The 25760-nt window shown below is 39.3% G+C and overlaps 1 protein-coding gene across 1 annotated transcript in view; it reads right to left on the bottom strand.

The window, feature by feature from the left end:
- Positions 1–25140, bottom strand: part of LOC128608874 (electrogenic aspartate/glutamate antiporter SLC25A12, mitochondrial-like) — a 28309-nt gene extending 3169 nt beyond the window's left edge. Inside the window, exons 1-14 of the mRNA XM_053627021.1 lie at positions 25040–25140; positions 24370–24423; positions 21082–21227; positions 20248–20363; positions 19867–20006; positions 18732–18878; positions 18219–18357; positions 16964–17057; positions 15848–15932; positions 14456–14534; positions 9556–9714; positions 7216–7268; positions 6912–6992; positions 3503–3643 (exon numbers count right to left, since the gene is read on the bottom strand). Coding sequence (XP_053482996.1) covers positions 3503–3643; positions 6912–6992; positions 7216–7268; positions 9556–9714; positions 14456–14534; positions 15848–15932; positions 16964–17057; positions 18219–18357; positions 18732–18878; positions 19867–20006; positions 20248–20363; positions 21082–21227; positions 24370–24423; positions 25040–25051 — 1446 coding nt within the window. The 5' untranslated portion in view covers positions 25052–25140. The remainder of the gene's footprint in view (positions 1–3502; positions 3644–6911; positions 6993–7215; positions 7269–9555; positions 9715–14455; positions 14535–15847; positions 15933–16963; positions 17058–18218; positions 18358–18731; positions 18879–19866; positions 20007–20247; positions 20364–21081; positions 21228–24369; positions 24424–25039) is intronic.
- Between the last annotated feature and the right edge of the window lie 620 nt (positions 25141–25760).

Below are 25760 nucleotides of genomic sequence, written 5' to 3'. Positions count from 1 at the left end.
CAAGTAGTGAGTGCATAAATTAACATACTTTTCGGAAGGTCGACATTTCTGTATTATAAATTCTTTATTCTAGTATTTTGAGATCCTGGATGTTTGATTTCCATGAGATGTAAGCCATAATCATCAAGACTAAAACAAAAAAAGGCTTGAAATATTTCACGTTATGTGTAATGAATAAATAAAAGTTCCACTTTTTGAATTAAATTATGGCGGGAAAAAGGAACTTTTCCACGATAATTTTTTTTTTTAGATGCACCTGTGTGTGTGTGTGTGTGTGTGTGTGTGTGTGTGTGTGTGTGTGTGTGTGTGTGTAAACGTACTTTACTTCTGACTATTACAAATCACTGACACTGGAGACTCCTTCCATAAATGTAAACTAATTCTATCCTGACAGAACAAGTCCCCACCTCAGCAATTACATACATACATTTTTAACCCTTTTCTGTGAGCATCCATTATACAAATCCCTGTGAATTAGCTGTTAATATAGAAATGATCATGTAAATATTGCAACAAGTGCAGTAATATTCTGTACATCTTTGATCTATCTTGCAGCTGGCACTACTGTCAGAGCTGGCGTTCTAGAAAATTAATCAACAACTTCTTAACAATCAGAATCGAGAATTCAACAGCGCTGTGGTATAAACATGCAGAAAAAGTGCAAAACTGAGACTGTATCCTGAGCTGGAATTCACAACTGGAATGCTTATAATGAAAACACTGTGATTATCAAGACTCCTGGAGTAATAGTAATCTTACTCTGTAGATAATTGATTTCTTTATAATATTAGTACAAAATCTTTTTTTTGTGTAAGACACTGCTTCTCCTGCATCTTAGTGTAAACCCTACTCTATCAGAACAATTCTTAAATTAAATGCAGGGTTTGGAACTAGATGCTGAGTAAAGTCAGATGTGATGAAGCAGGAAAAAACATTACAATGTGTTATTCAACACGGAAACATGGAGAAGGTCTGAGGTAGGACTGCACAAATAACCTAATATTTGGGGAACATGAAAGACACCAATAATAGATAGCTTAGTTGAAGTTAGCCAACTAGTAGATTGTGTTGGCTCTGGTCAAAAAAAAAAAAAAAAGCCATATGATATGTTTCAACTTTTTGACCAATTACAGCACTGACAAATTTCAAGTCTCTGCTTCAGACAAAAGTAATGTCATTTAGTTTTAATTTAGAGTTTAAATGATCCAATTAACCCAATTTTAATCTATGGTGGAGGAAAAGTTTTATTCAGAGTCAAAAAAAAAAGAATACCTAAATAATTCTAACAAATAATAGCAAACGGATCATTTTTTTAGCCTTTGTTTTTGTCCATTTTGTTTACTACAGTCTAAAAAATGTCCTGAACGTAGCAGTAGTTGGCATTTTTGGTTTTACTGACATCTGTTCAATCATGAAGAATCATTTTATTTTGAACTGAATGAAAAGTCACTTTGTTAAATGAATAAGTGAGATGCGGAGCAAACCAAAACCAAGCTGCTGATTTAAAAAAAAAAAAAAAAAAACCACAGCGACATGATACAAATGCAAAAACACTTAACACAGGTAAACACAGTCTCACTCTATAACACACCCACATAAAGCACAATAGACATCTCTCATGCAAGCTGGAGGCACTCTGACTCAGGCACAGTTTGAGCACAAATAGCTTGTGTTCACGTCTTTTCATGCAGAGAAGAAGTAATAGGCGTGTTCACATTTTAACAAGCTGCACATTGTCTGCTCCTCATTAGAATATGGCATATGAGAACGCTCCTGGAGATCTAAGGCAAAAGCCACAGGAACTTGGAGAGCAACAGCAGCACAATCTTTCCACCTCCTTTAGTGTTGAATACTGGCTACAGGAAAAACCTGTGTGTGTGTTTTTGTTTACATCCAAGTGTCTCGGTGTGTGTGAAGTGACAAAGACACTGTAGTACTTGTACATTTTAACAGGAATAATATGATTGGCACTATGTACAGCTCTAGCATGTTTTCAGCTGTTCATCATTAGCCACTGATTAAGCAACCACACAACATCTCCTTTCCTGCGGTGTGTGTCCAGATCAACCGCACCAATCACTGCAACTACTCTGGTGTTTCTAGCAAATCAGGTCGTGGACCATTATTTATGAATGTTTGTGCATAAGATTTGATTTTAATTTGCATGGATATTACATTACGTTCAAAATGAGGCACAAAAGATGATGTATGAAACCGGAAACTGACACGAAAAAGGTTCTTCAACGCACAAACGTAAAAGTAGATATACGAACGTGTCCGACAAAATTGTCCAATCCAACACTGAAAATGTAAGTAAAATAGGCATTAGATATTGAAAATGCAATACATCCATGGTGATGAGAATACTCAGTTAAGGAACAAAATATCTGTATTAAATATTGTCAAGTGGGTTTTTATTGTCATTCCTCTATATAGCTTGTTTACAATCGATCGAAATGTCATTTCTCCTGGACCATAGGTGCAACACAGAACAGTATGCAAGACTACATAAAGTGCAAATACGCAACAGTGTGAGACGAGTACAGAACAATAAATACACAACAGAACAATACGTACACGGGACAATAAATACACAGAACAGAAAAATAGGTACACAGGACAATAAATACACAGAATATGGGCTGTTAACTGTAAACTATTTTGTAGTATAGCAGCAGTAAGTATACAGCAATATTGGCAGCAGAAACAAAACAGAAATAACAAAATGAGAAAAACAGGTAAACAAGCAATGAATGAATAAGTCTTGATTGTACTGGCTGTATAGAGCACCTCTCTAACTGCATATTACATACAGAGCGTGTTTTATAAAATCAATGAGATCTTTCCAATCATGATGATGAATGAAAATTGAGGTCCTTTTGGACCGTTTTAACAGAAAATCAACAGGAATATGGACTTGACCATATAAGTTAATGTGTTTGTTTATGACTGATTGAGATTAATAAACAGTAGGAATAAGGTAGGAAGTACTTAGAAACACATTTTCTTGCATATGGACATTTTATAAAAATGTTTAGAATCTTTGAGAATAATAATCATATATTACCATTTAGGAATAGTAAATGATTATATATGAGAGAGAGAGTGTGTGTGTGTGTGTATGAGAGAGAGCGAGTGAGCGAGCTGTCATGAATAAAATGTCCTGACTATGTATCAAAACCAGAAAAAGACAGGGATATGCCTATCTTGTCAGGACCAGCAAGTCCGGAAAATGTAATTATTTTATTTTTAATAAAAGCTATAGGATTTTTTTTTTAAGAGAGGGTAAAACCATTTCTTTGTGGTTACTTTGGTTCAGCTAGGGTTAGGTTTAGGATTTAGGTGTAACACAAACCTTGTTACTAAATACATAAATACAATATACCTTTACACATTACATACATTACACACACACACGCACAAGTCAAAGACAAATGAAAAAGATTATTTTCATCTGTTGAAATAATTATTAACACCATCATTTATCTAGCATTCAGCTCACCTTGTAGAGGCCAAAGAATCCGAGCTCTCGCATCACGGTGAGAGCACCGACACGCGGTCCGGTTGTGATCTCACCTGCCACCTGCAGACGGATCTTCACTATCTCTAGAGGGTTGGTGAAGATCACCTGAGAGCCTCCGGCCTGTAGAAGATATACACATAGATGTCATTCATGTTGTATAAGCTCTCTGTGTCCTTAGAGCTCCACTTATGAATGTGATATATGAAGCAGCTGTGTGGTTAATAATTACAACTGATAATATAAGTTTATATAGACATGCTGAGAATTGCAACTAGGATGTTTATTTTCCTGAGGAATCTGAGGTCCTATGAGGTGATCAGTTATGACGCCACTTGAGGTTGACAGTCTGGCCTCCAAGTTTTGTCACATCAGCATTCTCCTCCCAGTAAGCACTTCTAAATTAGCTACGTAAACTCTAAAACAAGGCTCTCTTTAAGTGAGTGTAGTCTCTATGTCGGCACAACTACACTGGTGTCCATTCACAGCAGAAAATTAGGGGTCATGTCAGAGCAGCGTTGGTGTTAGACGGAGCCTAGCAGCCCTGACCCTAGCACCAGTGCTGTCTCCCCTCTCTGGCCTAGCCTCAAGGCTGCAGCTCCACCCCCTCATCCTCCTCATCCCTGTCTCCATCACAGTCCACACACACACTCCTCAGCCTCCCCTTCTCCTCCCGGGGGACAATTCGCTCTGAGTGGAGACAGCCTCAGGCTTGACGCCCTCTGACTCTGGAGCATCTATCACCCCTCTGGAGCCTAATCAGGGCCGAGGGTGACACCCGGGGTCGAAGTCGATTCTGTAAACATCCGAACAGCTTCTTTTAAAAGCACATCGACGGTTCATCATGATCAAAACAGTAAAGACATCCGCTTCTCACTCTCTAATTATTCCTACTATTATATAGGTATATATGTAGCATATGCATTCATCTTAAATCCAGATCACTCTGAGCTGTCTTTATTTCTGTCAGAAACAGGCCATTTTATTTACAACCAGGTGTCCACAGGTCCTTAAATAATGAATAAAACATGACAGGGCATGCTGTTATAGGAAAATAATCCATGCCAGGCTGGTGTAAAGCAATGCGGAGTGATTTGCCAACGACTACAATTTTTTATTTATTAAGGAACAACATGTCTTCCTTTTCAACCATTTATTAGTTACATTTAATGTTTTGGAACATCACGAGACAAGTTCTGTTATTACTTATGTTATAGTTCCCTCAATGGATTCTCTTTTATTCTCTCTCTCTTGAAGTTAAAACAAAAAAAAGCCATTTTACAGAGAAACCATAACGGGTAAACTCTCATGTCATAAACCTTACTGACTGTTACGAAGCCCTGACACTCGAGACTCCTTCCATAAATGTCAAATAAAAATCTCCTCGCAGAAATTTCACCATTTCAATGATTGTATACCTTTCTTTGTTAGATAACATTTCTTTCTTAGCCTTAGATTATACGGAATGTCCTGTTTACGAGCTGTTACTATAGAAACAATACCATATCAGAACAAGTGCAATAATATAAACCTATCACTTGAATTACAGCTGGAAATACTGTCACGGCTGCTGTTATAGAAAATTAATCCACATCTTCAGATTAGAGAATTCTATAAAAAATGTCTTGGTTTGAGATTACATTACACCATTCAAGGCCCTTTTAAGTATTATAGGTATTACATTATCTTATTTACTAATTTACATGGTCACAGATTTTTAGGCTCTTGTTAAATCTGGTGTCATAAGATTTATCGAATATTTCTCACATTGATCTAATATTCCTCAATATGACACCATGATAAAACATTGATTTCTAAACCAATTTCCAAACTAATTCCAAGCTTGAAATTGTATTTTTCTACTGGAAAATCATTTTCCTTACTTCAAGTAAAGATAAATTATCAATAGGACCAATATCAAGCTAGAAAGGAGGGGAAAAATCCCTCAAGTTTGTCTTAACAGTCTTATATTTGTTTGATCTCATTTTGAGAAATTCAACTATATTCCAGATTCCAGCTTTCACTGGATAAGTGTGCAGTGTAACCATATTCAAGCAGTTTATGCGATAAAACATTTTCTTTAACACACTGACATAGAAGATGCCTAGCTCTGTATAGCTTTGGTAAAGAAGACGCAAAACAAGACAACATAACACAGGTTTTTCCTCACGTGCGAGTTATTTTGGAAGATATAATTTGGTGTTTTGACTGCAAATTCAATTTCAGATATCAAGCTTTTAAAAGTGTTAAATGTAGAGAGTATGCTAATATAAGGATCAAAAATCAGACAACGATGCTTTAACAACTCCTAATTCTACACTGTAAGATTGCTATACTTCTGCCCAAGAATTGCAGTGGCCCAAAGCAGAGGATTCCAGTGTACTTGGTGACACGTCATAAGCGCGTGATCGTCTGCATGTTGGTTGTTCCTCCAGGCCCGAGGCTGAGGAGGCCACAGGTATGCATGCTGCTGTCAAACTCAATAAGATCGAGCTCCACATAATTTTAGCCACAGTCCTCCAGGGCATCTTCCTCCAATTAGGCCCTGACAGGGGTCGCAACCTCCCAGACCTGACCCTCTTTGTCCAGTTCCAGTCTTCACTTCTCTCCTCTATCCGGTCGGCCTGGTCGCTGTCACCAGGACTCATTACACAGATCAGGCATCGCCATATCCACATCCTCTGAAGCCCATTGGCCAGGCTAAATTATAGCACTGGGTAAAAATAGTGCGCTCACACTCGAGCATCATTTTTCAGATTGTGCTCAATTAGTGGGTTCAGGGTGCAGAGGAAGAGTGGCTCGAACAGGCCAGAGTCTCTGTACAAGCTCTGATTGTGGTTCAATAACAGCCACAAGTCACTCACTCTCAAAGAGGCAAATTACAGAGAGAGAGAAAAAAAATCACTTAGGACATTATCAATTCTAAGAATATAATTGGGGCTTCACATCTGTCAGAAAGTTTCCTTGAAGGAGAAAGAAATCACAAGCCCCTAGAGTTTTCAATTAGCTCTCGGGTGTTTCTCGTGCTTGTTTGAAGCTCACTATTTATTCATTTACACGTGTAAATATTCAGTAAAAACGGAACAGGAAAATCAGGCATAACGCTTGAGTTGAAGAAACAGCGCTTTTCACGTCCACTGCATCAGAATCAATTATAAGCCGAGTGCAGAGAGGAGAGCAGCTGCCTCACTCAGACCTGCTTAACATGAGGGACAAGAGCTCTTGTACTGGCACCACACACACACACACACACACACAAAACACAAAGCCAGGCACCATCACCACACACACTCATAAACCCTGTACTTACATTCTCCATACAGACACACTATCACAGTAAACTACACACACAGATATACAATTTGAAGTGTGTAGATATTCGCGTACTCACACAGCCTCCTGCCAGCACTTCTGCAGCCAGTGGAATGGTGTCATCTTTATCAGTGAATTTATCCCTCACAAAGTCATTGACCTGCAAAACAGTCAGTCAGTCATGTTACACTCAGTGCAAGAGACGAGTCAATCTTTCTGCTGTCGCTCTATCATACAAAACTTTTTACCATCCCTGTAATAAAAACACCAGGACGCGTGGTTCATTTGCACGTTATAAAATTAAACCTTGGGTGTTCTATGACAGTGCATAGGAACAGACAAGGCTTAAGAATGATTCGATGTGGATGGCTTTAATAACTTGCAGTGAGTTTGATAGCCTTCTCAGGAGCCACTCCGATCAGCTGTGGTAACAGACCTGCAGGGGAGAGAACACACACAGAAATGTAATACGTTATGCTGAGTTTAAACACCGCTGACAGAAATCCATTACATCATTCACAACCTTCTGAAAGAGTAAGTATGGAATAAAACATGACAGGGCATGCTGTTATATGAAAATAACGACTTTGTAGTCCTCTTTCAGCACAGCAATTTGACAAAGCTAACACGTTTTTATTTATGAAAGAGCAAGAAGTTGTACTTTTTTAAAAATCTGGTTATAGTTACATCTAGTGTTATGGAACATCTGTGAAACAAGTTAAGTTCCTGTTATCACTTACACTATAACAGCTATAAACAGTTAGTCCCTCACTAAACCCTTTTTTTTCCTCCATTGAAGAAAAAAAAAAAGTGTTACCAAAAAACTGCAAAGCCTTATGTCTTGAAGACTTTCCTAATGCTTTCCACAGAACACTTCACCATATGAACAATTACAATGGTTCATTTGTAATAGTTTGTATTCTCTATCTGTATGGGACCTCATTACACTGTGATCTAACTACAACTAACAAAGTCTGAAAAGGCCAAAAAAGAAAAAAACAAACCAATAAAGAAAAAAACTAATTTGTAGACTGGTTTAAGTTGTTACTATAGAAACAACAATGTTCCAAAAAGTAAGGGTTAATATAAACCTGTGATTTGCCTTGCAGATGGCACTATTGTCAGAGCTGCTGTTATATGTATGTTATATATATATATTATATATATAAATGAATTATAGTAACACCTTCTGACTGATCAGATTCGACAATTCAACAGCACTGTAGTACAATAACCTAATAACAACCATGCTCATAATTATAATTTTATATATATATATATATGTGTGATATATATAGGATGTGTGTGTGCGTGTGTGTGCGTGTGTATATATATATATATATATATATATATATATATATATATATATATATATATATATATATATATATATAACCATGCTAGTAATTATAACTAGCAAGACTAAAAACATCATCTCCACCTGTAACTACACATCTATTCATAGATCTGCTCTGAATAAAATAGCTAATAAGCGACCGTTCAAACAAACAAGATAAAATTTGAGGAAACATTTTGGAGCATTTGACAACTGTTGGCTGATGGCAGTGTGCAGAAGGGAGAACAGAAGCAAACTATCTGTGTGTCTGTGTGCGTGCAAAAAGGCTTGAGAGAGCCGTTTCAGTGGATCTCAGTCAGCTGCTCTGATAAAACTCTGCTGACTTTGTGTGTGTGTGTGTGTGTGTGTGTGTGTGTGTGTGTAACCCTCTGTCAGCCAGTATGATACAGTCTGAGGGCAATGCTGAGTGAGTGGACGATGTGGCAGACTGCCAGCATACAGAACAGCCAGTCTAGCTATCTCTATGCCACACAATAGACAGAGAGAGAGAGAGAGAGAGAGAGAGAGCGAAAGGAAAGCAGGAAGGATGGGGGGGACAAAATGAGAGTGTGAACAGATAGGACGTGATGCCAGCAGAGAGACCAGCAGAGAAGCAGAATCGGATAAATAAAGGTTGCAATGTCAAAAGCAGCAGCAGATGGCAGTCTTGGACTCTCTCGCTGTCTATGATGCCATTTATTTTTTTGCTCAAGGTGTGGACAAGCAACATCTACATTGGATTAGCCGACTGTGGGAAGCTGCTGCACTAGTTCTGGCAAATCTCTTTTGCTGTCTGACTTCTCCAGACACACAGGCCTCGGGGGTTTAATTCCATTACAAAGCAGTCACTACAGGACAGACCTTCATTCCACAAGCCAGTGGCACCCATTTTCTGTGTTAAAACTGCACATTTGACTAGCTAAAATGAATCTCAGGGCTCTCATTTTAATGTATTTAGGAGGGAACAACCTCAATTCTGAAATTTGACATTTTTACTGGCTGTTTCACAGACTCTTCCCAATCTTACTGTCAATTTTTGACATAATGATGTTCTGAAAAACCATGTCTCGCTGAATTGCTATGTAATCCTGGTGCATTATTTGAGTTGTTTGGTGAGTCTTTTCTTTATTTAGTAACCATTCAGTGTTGTATCAACCACTAAAGCACTAAAGCTATGTGCTTTGGTATTAACTTGTGTAGGGCCACACATGTCAGTGACGCAGTACACAGTGAATGATAATCCAGTATAAACAGAGGTAACTTCACTCCATCTTCTCCTCTGGTGCATTGGGTTTAAAGGCTAACACTCTGAATCCGGTGAATATTAACACAAACATATTGTTTATACTCTCTTTGGAAGCTGTCTTGTCATGGTGGAAAGTTGTACCTCTGTAGAAACCAAAGAATCCCTCATATCGGAGCACTTTCTTGGCACAGTCGAAGCTGTTCTTATACATGAGCTCTCCCACAAAGGAGCCGGTGGATCTCTGGTTCTGCATTCGTGTCTTCACCAGATCGATGGGGTACACAGCCGTGGCACCCGTGGCTGTAAGAGAGCACATGACTTTATCCAACCTAATTTCACAAACACACTTAGTATCAATGTATGAATGAATTTGTCCTCCTTATGAAAAACTCACACATGAAATATAATCACTGGTGCTTTCGGTATCTGCATTTCACAATCAAGCTATATAATGTTAAGTCCCCAAGACATCACACTTTTCACATTCTCCTGACTAGTTTGTCCCAACAACTAGTAAAACACAATACAAACACACACAATGTATGAAATCCTTGGCTTTCACTCCTAAACCACACAAACATGAAACAAATAAAATAATCTACCTGCATTGACCTTTCACTGTCTGATTTATACATCCTGTTTTGGTGTTTCCTTTCACCATGCTAAAGATGTTTGAATAAACTATACATGCAGAAAACAGTTATTAGGCTCAGACTGAGTCCTTACTTTGTGCTGTGTGCCTGTGGGAACTTCCAATTCCCACACAGCCTTGTTTTTTTGTATCTGTGTGTTTATTCAAGCTTGTGAGCATGAGAAAGTGTGTATGGGAGAAGGATCTGTGTGTGTATGCATGTCAACGTATGTGTGAATTTGGGTTCGGTCAGGATATGTGTCTGCACACATATGTGCATGTGTGAGAGTTTGGAGGTTGTGAAAGTGCGCATGCATGCATTATACACTCTGTGTGTGTGTGTGTGTGTGTGTGTGTGAGCTCAGCAGCAGCAGGTTGCCATAAATGCCGCTCTCAGCCTCAAAAGCTTGTCATGTCTTGTCTTGACTTCAAAGCATGTATAACGACTGCGCCTCTAAAACATTCAGAAGGAGTGCGAGAGGGGAAAAAAGACAGCAGCAGAAAAGGTTTGCTAACCCTTCCTACCTGTAGACAGGTAGAAGGTGTTGTAGAAACCCCCCCACCCAGGAAGAACGAAACTCAAGGAGGAGCCCAAGGGAGGAGCAACGTTCACCATGAAGCTAGAGGGGGGAGCAGAGTTCTCTGTGAAGCCAGAGAGGGGAGCGGAGTTCTCCGTGAGCCAAGAGGGGGAAGCAAAGTTTTCCGTGAGGCCAGACGGGGGAGCGAAGTACTCCGTGAGGCCAGAGGGTGGGAACAAAGTACTCCTGAGGCCAGAGGGTGGGAACGAAGTACTCCGTGAGGCCAGAAGGGGGAGCGAAGTACTCCGTGAGGCCAGAGGGTGGGAACGAAGTACTCTGTGAGGCCAGAAGGGGGAGCGAAGTACTCCGTGAGGCCAGAGGGTGGGAACGAAGTACTCCGTGAGGCCAGAGGGGGGAGCGATGCTCTTCACGAAGCATGAGGGGAGAGCGATGTCCTCGGTGGAGCAGGTAAGTGAAATGACATACGGCGCAAAGCATAGAAAAGGAGCGGCGTCTTCAGTGGAGCATGGAGACAGAACAACGTCCTCAACGGAGCAAGATAGCAGAGCGATGTCCTCAGCCAAGCAGGGTGGCATAGAGACGTCCTCAGCCAAGCAAGAAGGCAGAGCGACGTCCTTGGCGGAGTAGGAAGGTGGAGCGATGTCCGAAGGGGAGCCTGACGTAGTGACATCCGAGGTGGAACAAGGAAGCAAAGCAGAGCTCTTGTCTGCACCGGGAGGTGGAGCAACGTCCTCGGCTGAACAAGGAGACTGAGAGGAGTCCTCAGTCGAGCAGGGAGGTTGAGCAATGTTCTCAGTTGACTTGGTGGGCTGAACAAGAGCCACAGTGGGGGAGGGAGGGTGGGAGATGACTTCAGCCTGGATGGAAGGCTCCTTCTTGATATATCCCCTGATGGCGTACACCATGTCAAGCCATTCCCTATTGGCTTTGATTAGAAAGAATCTCCCATCCTTCTCCCACCTTGGTTTTTCCCTTTCATAAAGGACCTCTTGGACTCTGAAAAATTCTGCTGCATCCATTGTTTTCAGTCTTGTGTTGTGAGTACGATTTGGATTTAGAGGTGGATGCAAACGCAGAATACAACTGAAACGTTTTTAATAAGGTGCAAGCAAAACAAGACTTGCATGAAACCAGGACTAGAATAACATGATGCAGATGGACATACCAAACAATGCAAGACAACTTGTGCAGTGCAGAACTTGACTATTTATACACAAGTGCTAATGAGCCAAACGTGAATCAGGTGAAACAGACGGCATGTGACTAGGTGTAGTGGCTGATGGAAATCGTCTTAATCTTTCTCCACTATTTACATGACAGTCTGCTCCAAAAAATACACTTTAATTAGAAGTGAGTTTTAATTACCAATCTTTTAAAACCCCAATCCCAAAAAAAAGTTGGGACGCTGCTGTGTAAAATGTAAATAAAAACAGAATGCAATGATTTGCAAATATCATAAACCCATATTCACAATAGAACATAAAAAACATTTCAAATGTTTAAAGTGATTAAATGTACCATTTTAAGATAAAAATACGGTAATTTTGAATTCGATGGCCGCAACACGTCTCAAAAGAGTTGGGACGGGGGCAACAAAAGGCTGGAAATAAATAAAAAAAAAACAGCTGGAGGTACATTTTGCAACTAATTAGGTTAATAGGCAACAGGTCAATAACATGATTGGGTATAAAAATAGTATCTTAGAGAGGCAGAGTTTTTCAGAAGTAAAGATGGGCAGAGGTTCACCAATCTGCGAAAAACTGTGTCTACAATTTGTGGAATAATTTCCGAATAATGTTCCTAAGCATAAAATTGCGAAGACTGTGAATATCTCATCATCTACACTATATAATATCATCAAAAGATTCAGAGAATTTGGAGAAATCTCTGTGCGCAAGGGACAAGGGTGAAAATCAATATTGCATGCCTGTGATCTTCGGGCCCTCAGGCGGCACTGCATTAAAAACAGGCATGATTCTGTAATGGAAATCACTGCATGGGCTCAGAAACACCTCCAGAACTCATTGTCTGTGAACACAGATCGCCGTGCCATCCACAAATGCTGGTTAAAGCTCTATCATGCAAAGAAGAAGCCATATGTGTACATGATCCAGAAACGCTGCCGTCTTATCTGGGCCAAAGATCATTTAAAATGGACTGAGGCAAAATGGAAAACTGTTCTGTGGTCAGACGAATCGAAATTTTTTATTCTTTTTGGAAACCATGGACATCTTGTCCTCTAAACTAAAGAGGACTAAAGAGGAGAGGGACCATCCGACTTTTTTATCAGCGCTCAGTTCAAAAGCCTGTATCTCTGATGGTATGGGGCTGCATTAGTGCCTATGGAATGGGCAGCATGCACATCTGGAAAGGCAACATCAATGGAAAGGTATATACAGGTTTTAGCACAACATATGCTTCCATCCAGATTCCATCCCATCTTTACTTCCGAGAGACTCTGCCTCTCTAAGACACTCTTTTATACCAAATCATGTTACTGACCTGTTGCCAATTAACCTAATAAGATGCAAAATGTTCCTTCTTTTTAGTAACGCTTACTTTTCCAGCTTTTTGTTTCCCCGTCTTAATTTTTTTGAGACATGTTGCAGCCATGAAATTCAAAATTACCTTATTTTGTTCTTCAGTTTAAACATTTGATATGTTTTCTATGTTCTAATTGTGAATAACATATGGGTTTTTGAGAATTGCAAATCATTGCATTCTGTTTTTGTTTATATTTATTTACATTTTACACAACATCCCAACTTTTTTGGAATTGGTATTGTACATTCTTTTCTCACTTCTCATTTTAGGGAAACGTAAAAAAAAAAATTGCCCTGGGTATTTTGACATACAGTACAGATCTGGTGGACAGAAAATAGGTTAAAAACATTTGAGTATTCCTTTGATAGTGCCCAAACTACAGTACAGTGCAAAAGGCTTAGACACCCTAAATTTTAAATATACATTTTAATATACATTTTGCCTGGTTAAGATAGAAAATAACATTAATTAATAGACCACTGATTCTGCAACAAACATCAAGGTTTATTGAGGTTTGAGAAGCAGGTAAAAGCCAAAATCTGTTTAAGTAAGACAAAATATATAGAAAACCCTACCAGCTGATTTTCCTCATAAAACTGCATAACAGTGTAGAATTAATGGCATTTATGAAGGTAAATAATGGTCACACCAAATATTGTTTTTTGTTTTACACTGTAATTGGTTTGCATCAAATTTCTAAGCTATAATATTTAGTCACTGACATAATACACCATAACCTAACGAGACACACTCGTCCTTTTAAATGTTAAATAAATATTACTCACTATCTTGCTGACAAATATTACAGAGTTTTGGAAGTGACATTTCAGTCAAGGAGTTATGATGACTTATTCAAATTGATGTACAGTAAGGCTTTAACATTTTTCTCCATCATAATGTTAACTTAATAAGACGTTGATATAAAGCATTAGCAGCATAAGCGCAACCACTTGACACAGTCGTGTTTCTGCACACAGACAGTGCGGTCTTTCAAAACTCTCACAAGCCTGCATGTGTATGAGTGTGTGTATGAAAATGTGCACATGTATGTGTGTGTGTGTGTGTGTGTCATTTTGTCAGTGGTCTCCTTGTATCAGTTCCTTCTTGGTAATTATTCGGAGATTCCACCACAATACCGGAAGATTTGTGTCATTCCGGAACAGTGGCCTCCAAAGACAGCCTGGAGCCATGCATCAGCCTCTCTCTCTCTCTCTCTCTCTCTCTCTCACTCTATCCATGGGACAATAACAAGCCCTGGGGCCTCCCTATATGTCAGTCTGGCCAGCTCAGGTTACTCCTCAGCCAGCGGAGCTTGGACGTCACTCACCTCCCGCGATGGAGCCCAAACTGAAGCGGTACGCAGACTCAGCAGCCTGGAGCCAGACCGGCCTCGAGATGTCTGTATGCTACAGCAAAAAGACAGAAGGAGAGTATGAGAGGGAGAATAAAACACTGAGCAAAACTAGAGGGAGGGGATGAATGAATTGAGCTTTATAAAACTATCGCCAACCAGATACTGTGCGGACAGAAGAGTGCTATAGAGCAGTTGACAGGAGAGGAAAGATGTGGAATGTGCTGCAGGCGCCTTGCATCTTATCCTCCCCTCTTTTCCCACTCTTATTTATGTGAAGATGGAGTCCTGTCTGTAGATGGTTAAGATTATTTCCAAAAATTCTGAAGTAATAAAATTGCTTACGGTATGGCTATTAGCCGATCTTTACCTTATCACCCAAAGCAGGACTTTCTAGTTATGAGGCTGTCTCGCTTTCTCCACTGTGATGCAAAGGAGATGATTATTCCTGTGAAATGTTCAGGTCTCAGATAAGCATCTACATGAGTTACAAAAGTGTGCTTGCATACTTATGAGTAGTCTATGTCTCTTTGTCATGCGCACGCTCTCTCTCTCTCTCTCTCTTTCTCTGTGTCTCTGCACAGCTGTTTTTACTGTAGGGCAGAATGCTAATGAGGCTGCACTCTGATCAAAGGAGCTTGTGCAATTACCCCAACTTCCACCCAAGGAGGCCTGAGAATGCCACAAATGTGTATGTGTATGTGTATGTGTGTGTGTGTGTGTTCCCAGTATGCTGTTCCAGACCTCCAGCAGTGAAGGCAGAGACCACAGCACTGACTAGATTAGGCCTCCAGACACACCCTCAGGTAAACTCCCACTATGTCACTAATGCTCTCCATCTCACTGCTTCTTTTTCTCGTCTTTTCACTGATTCTCTGATTATGTTTTGTCTGCTTCGTTTGCTTTCTCCATCACTCTCTCTTGCCCAAACTTTTAGACAAAACAGGCCTTGCTTCAGGATCTTCATACAATGAGACTTCAGAAAGCCCAGCCTGGAGAAAAGCACCTATTAAAGACTCTCAGATGTCAGTGTCTGTGTCTCTGTCTCTCTCTCTCTATGTGTGTGTGTGTGTGTGTGTGTGGAGGGGTATGTTTGTGATGTCTGTATCCGTGCATAGGTGACAAGCTTTTACTGGGGGGAAATTGTGGATAATGTTCTGTCCAATTAGTTTTACATAATGCAGGATCACAAAGAAGAAACCATCACCCTACTAATTCTATTATGGAGAGAGCATGTGTAATTTTAGTGTAATAAGAATGTGGTTATGTTATTACCCAGCAAAAAGGCTCGGAGATTAAAGCGTGCTCTCTATCTGCATCCAGAGAGAGAGAAAAGAGAGAAAACCGTGGAGGTGCGAGGGACCTTACCTGCCTCTGCACTTCAGCTAGGTGATAAGGCAGAGCGCCTTCTTCCAGAGGAGCTATCCTCTCAATATCAGCCAGGTTCAGCCATCTACACACACCACAACACAGAGAGACAACGTGTATATTGAGAAAGGGAGCAGTAAAGACAGAAAGATGGAAAGAGAGAGGAAAGGAGAAAGATAACAGAAGACTGTAAAGAGAAAGAGAGACACACAGCAGCAAGGGTTAGAATGAGATGCCAGGAAAGCTTCACGTCACTGAAGCCAGAACACCAAACGCGCAGTATCCCTCCCAGCAGCATGAAGTCACATTTTCCATAAGCTTTTTACAGTGCAGTAACACCAAGTTACTGCGTGCTTATACACACAGACAGGTAAACAAAGCTGGACACGAGCCTGCAACACACACAGATACACACACGCAGAGTGAGACTCCTTCAGAGAGCCAAAGAGACACCCACAGTGTTCTCCACTACATGCCGCAGGCATTCTTATGGCTCCCTCATGCTCTCCTTCCCAATAAATCAACTGGCTGGAGCCACTGTTGTTACAGAAAACAGGCAATAACACTAAATTTACAAGCTATAAACCATGCTGTAATGTTTTAATGGCATTTATAGATTCATTCAACAGAGTCTGTTTTTGAGAAATGCGTTAGATAGGTAAACCCATGAGGTCGAACTATAATGGCAATGTTCATAAGAAAGACCAAATCAACTGCACTGGTTGCATTCAGGGTAAATAAAGCCTATCTGTGGTATAAAGTATAGACTGAGAGTCGAAATGAACTGAAATCTCTTTTTGTACAGTGATTAAGCCTAAAAACACGACATGGGGATATGATTCGTGTTATAATAATAAAAGCAACCGTGTTTTACATTGATGAATTTATGACAATTTAATGAAGGTTTGTTTGAATTTGTGCAGAGAAATGTTTTACTACATTCTAGTTTTATTATGTGTATATAACCTTAGTGCTTGCTGGTCTGTTCGTTGTTGTGCTGTAGGACGAGTAACTAAGGAAAAACCTTTCACTACATTACATCACATGTATGTAATATGTATGTGACAAATAAAGAACCTTGAACCTTGAAAGATGTTTAGCTTATATAGTGTTTACCCTGAGTGAGTGTGGAGGCCAGCGAGCTGGTACAGGATGTCTACCTCCAGCGGTGTGATCTGACCAAATTTATTGGCAGCATTAACAAATTCCTCTGGGAAAAGAGCAATGGGAGAGTCATGTAAATGACACTAATACTAATTCCACTATTAATATTACTGCTAGCACTGCTACTACCAGTAATACTGATCAAAATAATAAGGTAGATATAATAATTATTACTATAACAACTAAAGAATACAAACAGCCACAAGACACCCACTGAGATAGGAAGCTCAAAAGATTTGGGGACATAATAGAATAACCTGCTGCCCAAGTTTGTGTACAGTTGAGAAGATGTGCTTGATAAGAGCAAATCCCTCCAAAAATTGAATTGTCAGACATAGGAATGTGTAATGAATGAGTTATGCAGATCTTGCAATATGACAAGGGGAGAACATCATCATCAAATCAGGCACATACTAATTACTGTGTCTACAGAAATAACTATGCACAGTCAAGTGTAGTGCCTTTCTGCAATTTTTTTGTTTTTTCTGATCCTAGTAAGAGGTGAAACCTGGCCGTATTTACCATTAAAATATAACAACACTATTTAGCAATGTAAATCAGCAGTACTCAAAGTGGAGCCCATGAAGCTCAGCCAGGAGGTGTGTAATTTTTTTTAATTGAGCTACAGCAGCGAAAAGCACAACCCACCATTATCAAAGTTATTATAGAGTTCTTATAATTATTAGTTTGTCTGGTCACTAGAATTGAATGAATTTAATCCATCCTCAAAAACTCAAAATCAAGTAGGCCTACAAACAATGCTCTGGAAGGGGAAGTTCATTAATAAAAATCTCTATGGTGCCAATAAATAGACAAACATTATTGTACATATTTATCTAATATTGAAATATATAATGGAATGATGAAATACAGTATGAAATACTGTATGTATAAATATCTATGCTGAGGGGGTCCCTGGAATTTATTTCACAGTTAATAGGGCTCACTGGCTACAAGAAGTTTGAGAACGATGTAAGACCAAGTATTGAATCTTACACACTGACATTAAGCTTTTGTGTGGTGTTTATTGTTCTGAGATAACATTGCATTCCTGTTTTGAGACTTGTCTTGTGACCGGCACCAACCCAGTAGTACACAGCAACATTCTACCAAACAAAACAGGAAATGGCTACATAGAGTTCTAATCTGTAAGCTCACTCATACTGAACTTCCTGGAAAATATAAAAGAGCTCAGTCTGGTAGGTACCTTTGGTGACGAGTATGTCCTTGCGCGTGCCAGCTAATGTGCTGTAGATTTTCCGAATGATCTCCATATTGTTGAGGAGGGAGTTGAAAGCATTAAAGAAGGAGAAGCTAACCATGTGAGTAGTGCCTCCTCCCACAACCTGCAAACCAGTGAGTCAATACAGCATTTATTAAGTGCAGTAAAGGTAATTCATTATAATTAATAATAAAATCCTATATAATAATATATCCTACACAAACTCTGCAATTTTTTATGGTCTTCCTTCCTTACTCAGAGAAATCTGTTTACAATATCAAATGGTTTCTGAACACATAATCATCCACTTAATGTACTATTTGGTCACACACTAAGATTAATCTGATTGGGGGCATGTCCAGGGGGTTGATTCCCAGATATAGATTAAAGAGATACATGAATTAATAAACAGTAAGTTCAGTTATTTAAAGTAATGATTTATTCATTTTAGAAAAGAACTTGGTATCATATGCATGACTGTTCACACTGATTACTCACTGAGACAAGGTTCTCCTCAACAAAAGGAGTAAGCACGTGATGGCGGATGGTGGACATGATGTCACTGAAGTCTAAGGCTGAAATCATCCCAGTCTTCCCCTTGTCCTTTATAGCAAAGGCCTGCCGGGCATGCTCAAACTGCAGCTCCTACAGCAGGAAACAGAGGAGCAAATATGTGAGGGCCATTCAACAACCCGTTTTAACAGACTAGCAAAATGACAATATTTTTCATTACAGGGTTTTACACAAATACTAATGACAGTGAAGAAATCAGTCACAGTACATACTGTAAGACCTTGTTTTGTAACTGATAGATGTTCCTTCTAACATCAAACAGCTCATCAATAAAACCTCAAGTTACTGTCTTTTAATGAACAGTTACTGAGCCTGTGGCGTGATGTCAGAATGAGTCAGGGCTCTGTGCTTTGTATGTATGCCTATGTGTTTCTCTGCGTCCACATCTTCTGTGTGTGTGTGTGTGTGTGTGTGTGTGCACTTAATGAAAACCACATCAGGTGTAGTCTGATCCTATGCTGCATGCCCTGGAGAGGAGGCAGGTGTTTCCGGAGCAGGGGGCTGTGATTTAGCCGGACAGGCCTGCAATCAGACACATGAGCTGGAGGAGAGAGAGCGGGAGGAGGGGGTCGCACCAGGAGTCAGCGCTGATGTCAAAACTGATCAGATATTACCATCCCCTCTGATCTCCATAACTCAACATGCCACCAACTAAAATGGCAGCCATTTCTCGCACTCTCATCTCTCTGGAACACAACATAACTGATGGACAGAGGGATCACCTGTGTAGTAAATTTGAATTTACAGACAAAAGTAGACTTTGACTTTTTTTTTTTTTTTTTTTTACTAGTGCTTGGTGCACTAGCTTATCTAAAGTGCTTGAAACCAAGCAAAGATTCAAGGAAATGCACTGTAGCAGAATCATGCTAATTTTTTTCCCCCATCGCTGAATGTGTGTGTGTGTATGTGTGGGACATTTCCTATAGAAACTGATATGTTAAAGGGTTTGTGCTCTTATCTTCACAAATTACATGTGGAGATATTTCAGCCACAAGATGGCAGAGTGAAAACAAACTCCTAGGACCAGGTTAGTGATGGCTGGAAGGTGGGTGTTTCCCACCTGTAGGAACTGGGTGAACTCTAAGTAGCTGAGGTGCTTTTTGAAGTCCTGTCCAAAGTGCAGGTGGATAAATTCACAGTCCCACTTAAAGGGGATATGATGGTGAACAGTTGTCTGGCTGAAGATGTCCCGTACATTTTCTACAACACAAACACACACCCAGCTCCTATTAACAAATCTAGTCAGCTTTTTAATCTTGTGTTATAAACCTCATATTTATCTGATCAATTTATTTTATTTTCAGATGGACAATAATAGTTTATACATCAGTAAAGACAGTTGTACAAACACATACATTTAACAGACATTAAAGTCAGTTATGACAGACAAGCATATATCACGTTAAACTAGCCAGTTCATAAGTTCCTGGCACCTACATACCAAAAGATATATCCCCAGTTCCAGTCTTGTCAAATAACTGAAAAGCAACTAGGAAGAGGGCATCGGGCACACAGAGCACTGATTCAAAGGCCAGAAACTCCTGGAAAGAGATCAGTCTGTTTGGACATGAAAAAAAAGAGAGCACTATCTGAAACACACAGATACAGCCTTTAACTCTTCATTTATTTATTTATTTTTAGTATTAACTATTTTAACATATGTAGTATACCGTATGTGTACTTATGTTATACAATATAATGCGATCTACTAGATCTACTACTGCATGAGAGTTATTCACTAAAAGGGTATAATGTATCCTCCATTCAGTTTTTATAGTTAATAAAAATCAAGTCATCTATATCAGCTTTAGACTTGTACAACATGTACAGCTGTATAAGCAAAGACGTGATGGAGACTTCAGGTAGCCCTAAATCATTTTTCAATCTATTTCAGTTTTCAGGAATACAATAAAAAATAGCTAACATTCAAACAGACTAGACACTTTTTCTGAGGATTTATGACTAGAAGAATAGCTAGGCCAACTACTGCTGCAGTTTGAATAAGCTCGTAAAGTATCAAAGCATTAAACCCTGGCAGGAGAGATGGAATCTCAAATGCACTGAAAAATAATTTGAAAGCAGAGACATAAATCATTATTAATCTTCCTTAAACACCATAGGATATTTCTAACGTCGAACAAAAGATGTTCAAAATTTCACTTGCTGGTATGCTTTAGTGTGATACAATAAAACAGGTCAAACATAAGAGTTTTGAATATTATTTCTGAAATCATTAATATCAGTCTCACGATAGCATTACTTTGTTACCTCTTACCCATCTTTAGTGGTGTCTGCAACCCCAGCAATGAGTTGTACGGTTTTTGGATTGTGGGTAGGTTGAGTGTGGAGTCCCAGATAATTCTGCACAAAGTCTTTAGGAGTCATGTAATGCTCCCCATCCTTATCCACCACACTTGCATGCTGTGGGGGAAATTTTTTTGGTTATTTTAAACATTTCAAGCAAATATGGTGCAACTAAATTAGTTTCTCAGGGATATCTGACTGTGCAAGGTCATTTAAGTGCTACTTTAAAGCAGTCGATTTAGTAAGCTAAGTCTTCTGACCAAAGCTATGGTGTGTATTTTGAGCATAGTTTTATGTTGTTCTTTTTGATAATAATTTTCAAAACCATCCCACTGAGCAGTTTCTTGCTTTCTACGTTAAAAGTTACTTAGTGAAAATGTTGATTGTTGAAAGTCTTTTTCCATCTCCTAAAATAATAATACATCCTGTGCACTGACAGTAGTAGGAAATTAAATGCTCTACAGATCAAGATTTGTTTACTCTCTCTATAAATGCTTCAGTGAAAGATGATGTAAAATCAGCAGCAATCTATCCTTTGTATCACTGTTCTCACTGCTATTATTGACCACTCTCTTCCAGTAACTATTCCAGTCCACTCTATATAACAGTAAATGCTCTAAGCTGAAACTGCCTTTCAACAGTGTTTCTCTCTGTGTAAGAACATCAATGTCATTGATTTATGGTTCTCTTTGCAAACCCAGTGTATACTCTGATTGAAATACATCAATAATTTCACATTATTCATGGATTCCATTGATAGCCGATGAGTTCAAAAGTACACAATCAAAAAGGAAAAAAGAAAGAAAGAAAGAAAGAACCTGTTAGCTGTGCAAAGGGTTGGTGACTTCTGCAGTATTATTACAAGACATCCCAGAAAACTCAGTGGACTTGATTGTGTAATGATCAAGCAAAATACATGAATCCTCAACTCATTACACAAATAAATTAATCAAGAATAAGATCACAAGACAGATACATTTATGCCATTCTTCTAGTCCTGAATACCTCATCAGCGGCATGAAAGAGTGATACAAGCACTTTGAGTGAAGTCTTTCAAAGTTACTTTTGTTGTAGTTGTAAAGTTTTACAGTATATAATGGTGCAAGTTAAAGAGCAATAGTAAAAGATCCCGCTTTGATGAAATACACACGCTCTCTTTCTGTGTGTGTCTCCCTCTCCCTCCCTACCTCACACACACACACAAACACACTCTACAGCTAATGCTTGTGGGGGAAAGCATTAATTCCAATCAATTTATTAACAGCTTCACCATATAATTGAGTGCAAGTTCAGCCATGGTAAGCCTAGAGTACTTCATCATCAAATCAAGCACGTACTGTAGTCAGCACTGAGTGAAATACTACTCTTGCGTTCAGTGGCTCCTTTACACATTATAGCAGACTTCATTTCTGAGAGCTACTTAATTATTTCATGCAACGAGGGTGGTATTAAAATCATAGCTCCGTCAATTATAGATTTGATCACTGTCGAGCAAGGTTAACTGTGCAGTGATGTGTGGTGAGAGAGTGAGCGGCTTTTAAAATGTTGCTAGGTTAAAACGGGAGCCACTCTTTTTGAGAGTTGTCGAAGTGCTTTCAATAACTAGCAACTGACAGTGTAATGTAACATCAGCTGCCATGACTGCTGTACTGTGCCATCACAGATTCACCAGCAGCCCAGTCATGAAATCACAAGAAACTTAGTGCTCAGGGTCCAAATTATAGTGAAAATAACCTGTGTTGCAGTTTGCATGTACGTTGACTAATTGCCTTGCTGAGACTACAAGAGACTGAAATAAATGTCAGAGGTTGGGAAGAGTCCAGAAAGGGCAAATACCAGGGTGAAGGGAAGGGACAGAATTAGTCCAAGCATGTGTGCGACCTTTTCTGTAAGTCCTTGGACCTCAGCCAACTCTTGACACACATCCTCAAAGACTAATTACACACACAGAGTGCTAGGTGGTTTTTATTCAAACACATATGCTAGGGCTATCACAAGTAAAAACGGGCTCGTGTATAGTTGTCGCGCTCCAAGTTCCTTCTTAAACAATCCCACTTATTTCTGATCAATTGTTGGAAGCTTATATCATTGAAAATTATTTTAGGTCACTTTAACACACTTTAAATAAAACCATTTGCTTAATAAATAAATGCAAATGTAACAGCTATGCCCTGTGACAGACTGGTATCCAATCCAGAGGGTATTCCCACCTCGTTGGGATCTTCATTTTGCTGGCATGGTTTGGGTCCACTAAGAGGGGAGGTTCACTGCAAACCAATACAGTATTATTCCGACAGATCAACTTTATCCAATGAAGAAACATTTCTATCCTGATCTGGAATGGTCTCTTCATGTCTCAGGTTGACAATACCTCCCTCCACAGGGCATCACGGCTCACTGAATGGTCTGATGAGTATGAAAATCATATGCTATGACCTTTACAGTCAGCAGATCTCAGCCCAAGTGAACACCTCTGGGAGAGTTTAGACCTTTGTGTTCTCCATCACAAAATTCAAAACACCACTGAGGGAATATCTTCAGGAAGAATGGTGTTACTCCCCCGAATACAGTTCCAGAAATCTGTAGAATCTATGCCAAAACACAATGAAGCTTTTGTGGTAGCTTGTGGTGGCCCAACACCTTACAAAGAAGCTTTATGTTACTCATTAATTCATCTTCATTAGTTTCTTCATCCTGGACAAAGTCAAGGCTATCCTGGGAACACTTATCATGAGGCGAGACTACACCCTAGATAGGGCACCAGTTCATCACAGGGCACCATGCGCACACACACACACACACACACACACACACACACACACACACCTAGGGGCAATTTAGTGTTGCTAGTCCTCCTACCAGCCCAGCATGTTTTTTGGAGGTGGGAGGAAACCGGAGAACCTGGAGGAAACCCACACACACAAGGGGAGAACCTGCGAAACACCTGGAGCTGTGAGACAGCAATGCTGCACCACCATGCCACCCACTTTAAATTATTTGTCCCTTTAATTTGTCACCCGTCTGTAGACTGTATTAATCGACATCTAGCAGTGGTTAATTTGTCAGGAATGGTATGCAGACCTACTCAGGTGAACACGCGGTTTGATGATACGTAGACCAACAAATCAGGATATAACCACTTTCAGCAGAAAACTGTACAGCTCATGCACATGCAACTTAAAACGGTGCTTTAAAAATAGGAGATACATCGTTATGACTTCTCAAATCAGAGTAAAAATCATTGTAGGAGAGCTCATACCTTCAGGAATATTTCTTTAAGTTCATTCGGGTTGGCTCGTTTAATGGACTGCACCTGCAAACACATATAAATCACCGGGCTCTACATTAAGACCTTTCCACTTTTACATAAGTTATGCTGTATATGATCATATAGTCACGTTTTACAATAGCAACAAGTGTTTTATTTCACCAGATAAGACACAAGATTAGATAATTACACATGTAATTACACTAAACTATACACCATATTTAGCACATAAAACAAAAATAGCATTTAAAAAAAAAATAAAAAATCCGAACTGTCTCGTATGCATTATGTTTATAACTATAGCAGTAAGCATGAAAAGCATAACAGAATGACTGACTAAGTAAACGCCAGCCTGAACATCTTCCAGCATGCAGTAACTTCTCAAATGAGACGCTGAAAGCGATAAGAAGTAACACTTCACAAGCAACGTTAGTTACTGTGTAAAAAAAGAAATACAAATAAATAACAAATATATATATATATAGGCTACTCTTCTTCAGGACAGTCTAGAAGAGGATTACGAACAGGAGTACGCTCGACAACCGGCACAGAGACAAGTCAGACGCGTGTGGATTATTATAATAGGTTATACACTCACAAATAGAAGAAATAAAGTTTTGTGGTTAGTATTTTTGACAAGCATAAACATTGACAGAGTCACCTTGACCGCCATGCTGGGTGTGACGTCACGCTTCCTCGCGCACGCTTCTTTTGAGCCCAACACACCTCTCCTCCGGCTGTGTGCTGAAGCGAGTGGCTCCACGACTGCGGCGTCATTTGTGTCCAACTGATGTTACGTTTATAAATATGCGTGTAAAGGTAAAATACATTTTAAACATAAGTAAAGAGAATAATCTAGATCCATATCTCAGATAAATAACTTAAAACATTAATCAAACTCAGATAGAGTACTAACAAAACAGGATTTTGCCTGTCCAGATCCACTATAGCTACATTTTACCTGGAAATATAATCAATGAATACTTTTATATATATATATATATATATATATATATATATATATATATATATATATATATATATATATATATATATAATGACCTCATGTAGCAAAATGCCCAGATGCAGCAAAACAGGCCCAAACAATGATACTACCACCACCACATTTCATAGATGGGATAAGGTTCTTATGCTGGATTGCAGAGTTTTCCTTTCTCCAAAAAATAAAACACTCATAATGCTCATCTCATGCCTGAAATCTCATGTCTTTCCATGACTTATCCATTTTAGGTTATGAAAAATATACATTCGTTCAATATTATAAATATTCTACATGTTCAACAGGAATTTTCACCATTCGGGGGAAAAAAGTTGTTTTACTATGGTTTTACTATGATTACTATGGTATGACCATAGTACAA

Source organism: Ictalurus furcatus, chromosome 6, assembly GCF_023375685.1.
Source record: "Ictalurus furcatus strain D&B chromosome 6, Billie_1.0, whole genome shotgun sequence".
NCBI lineage: Eukaryota > Metazoa > Chordata > Actinopteri > Siluriformes > Ictaluridae > Ictalurus > Ictalurus furcatus.
The sequence above is the reverse complement of the archived record's forward strand: the minus strand, read 5'-3'. Positions and strand labels throughout refer to the sequence as shown.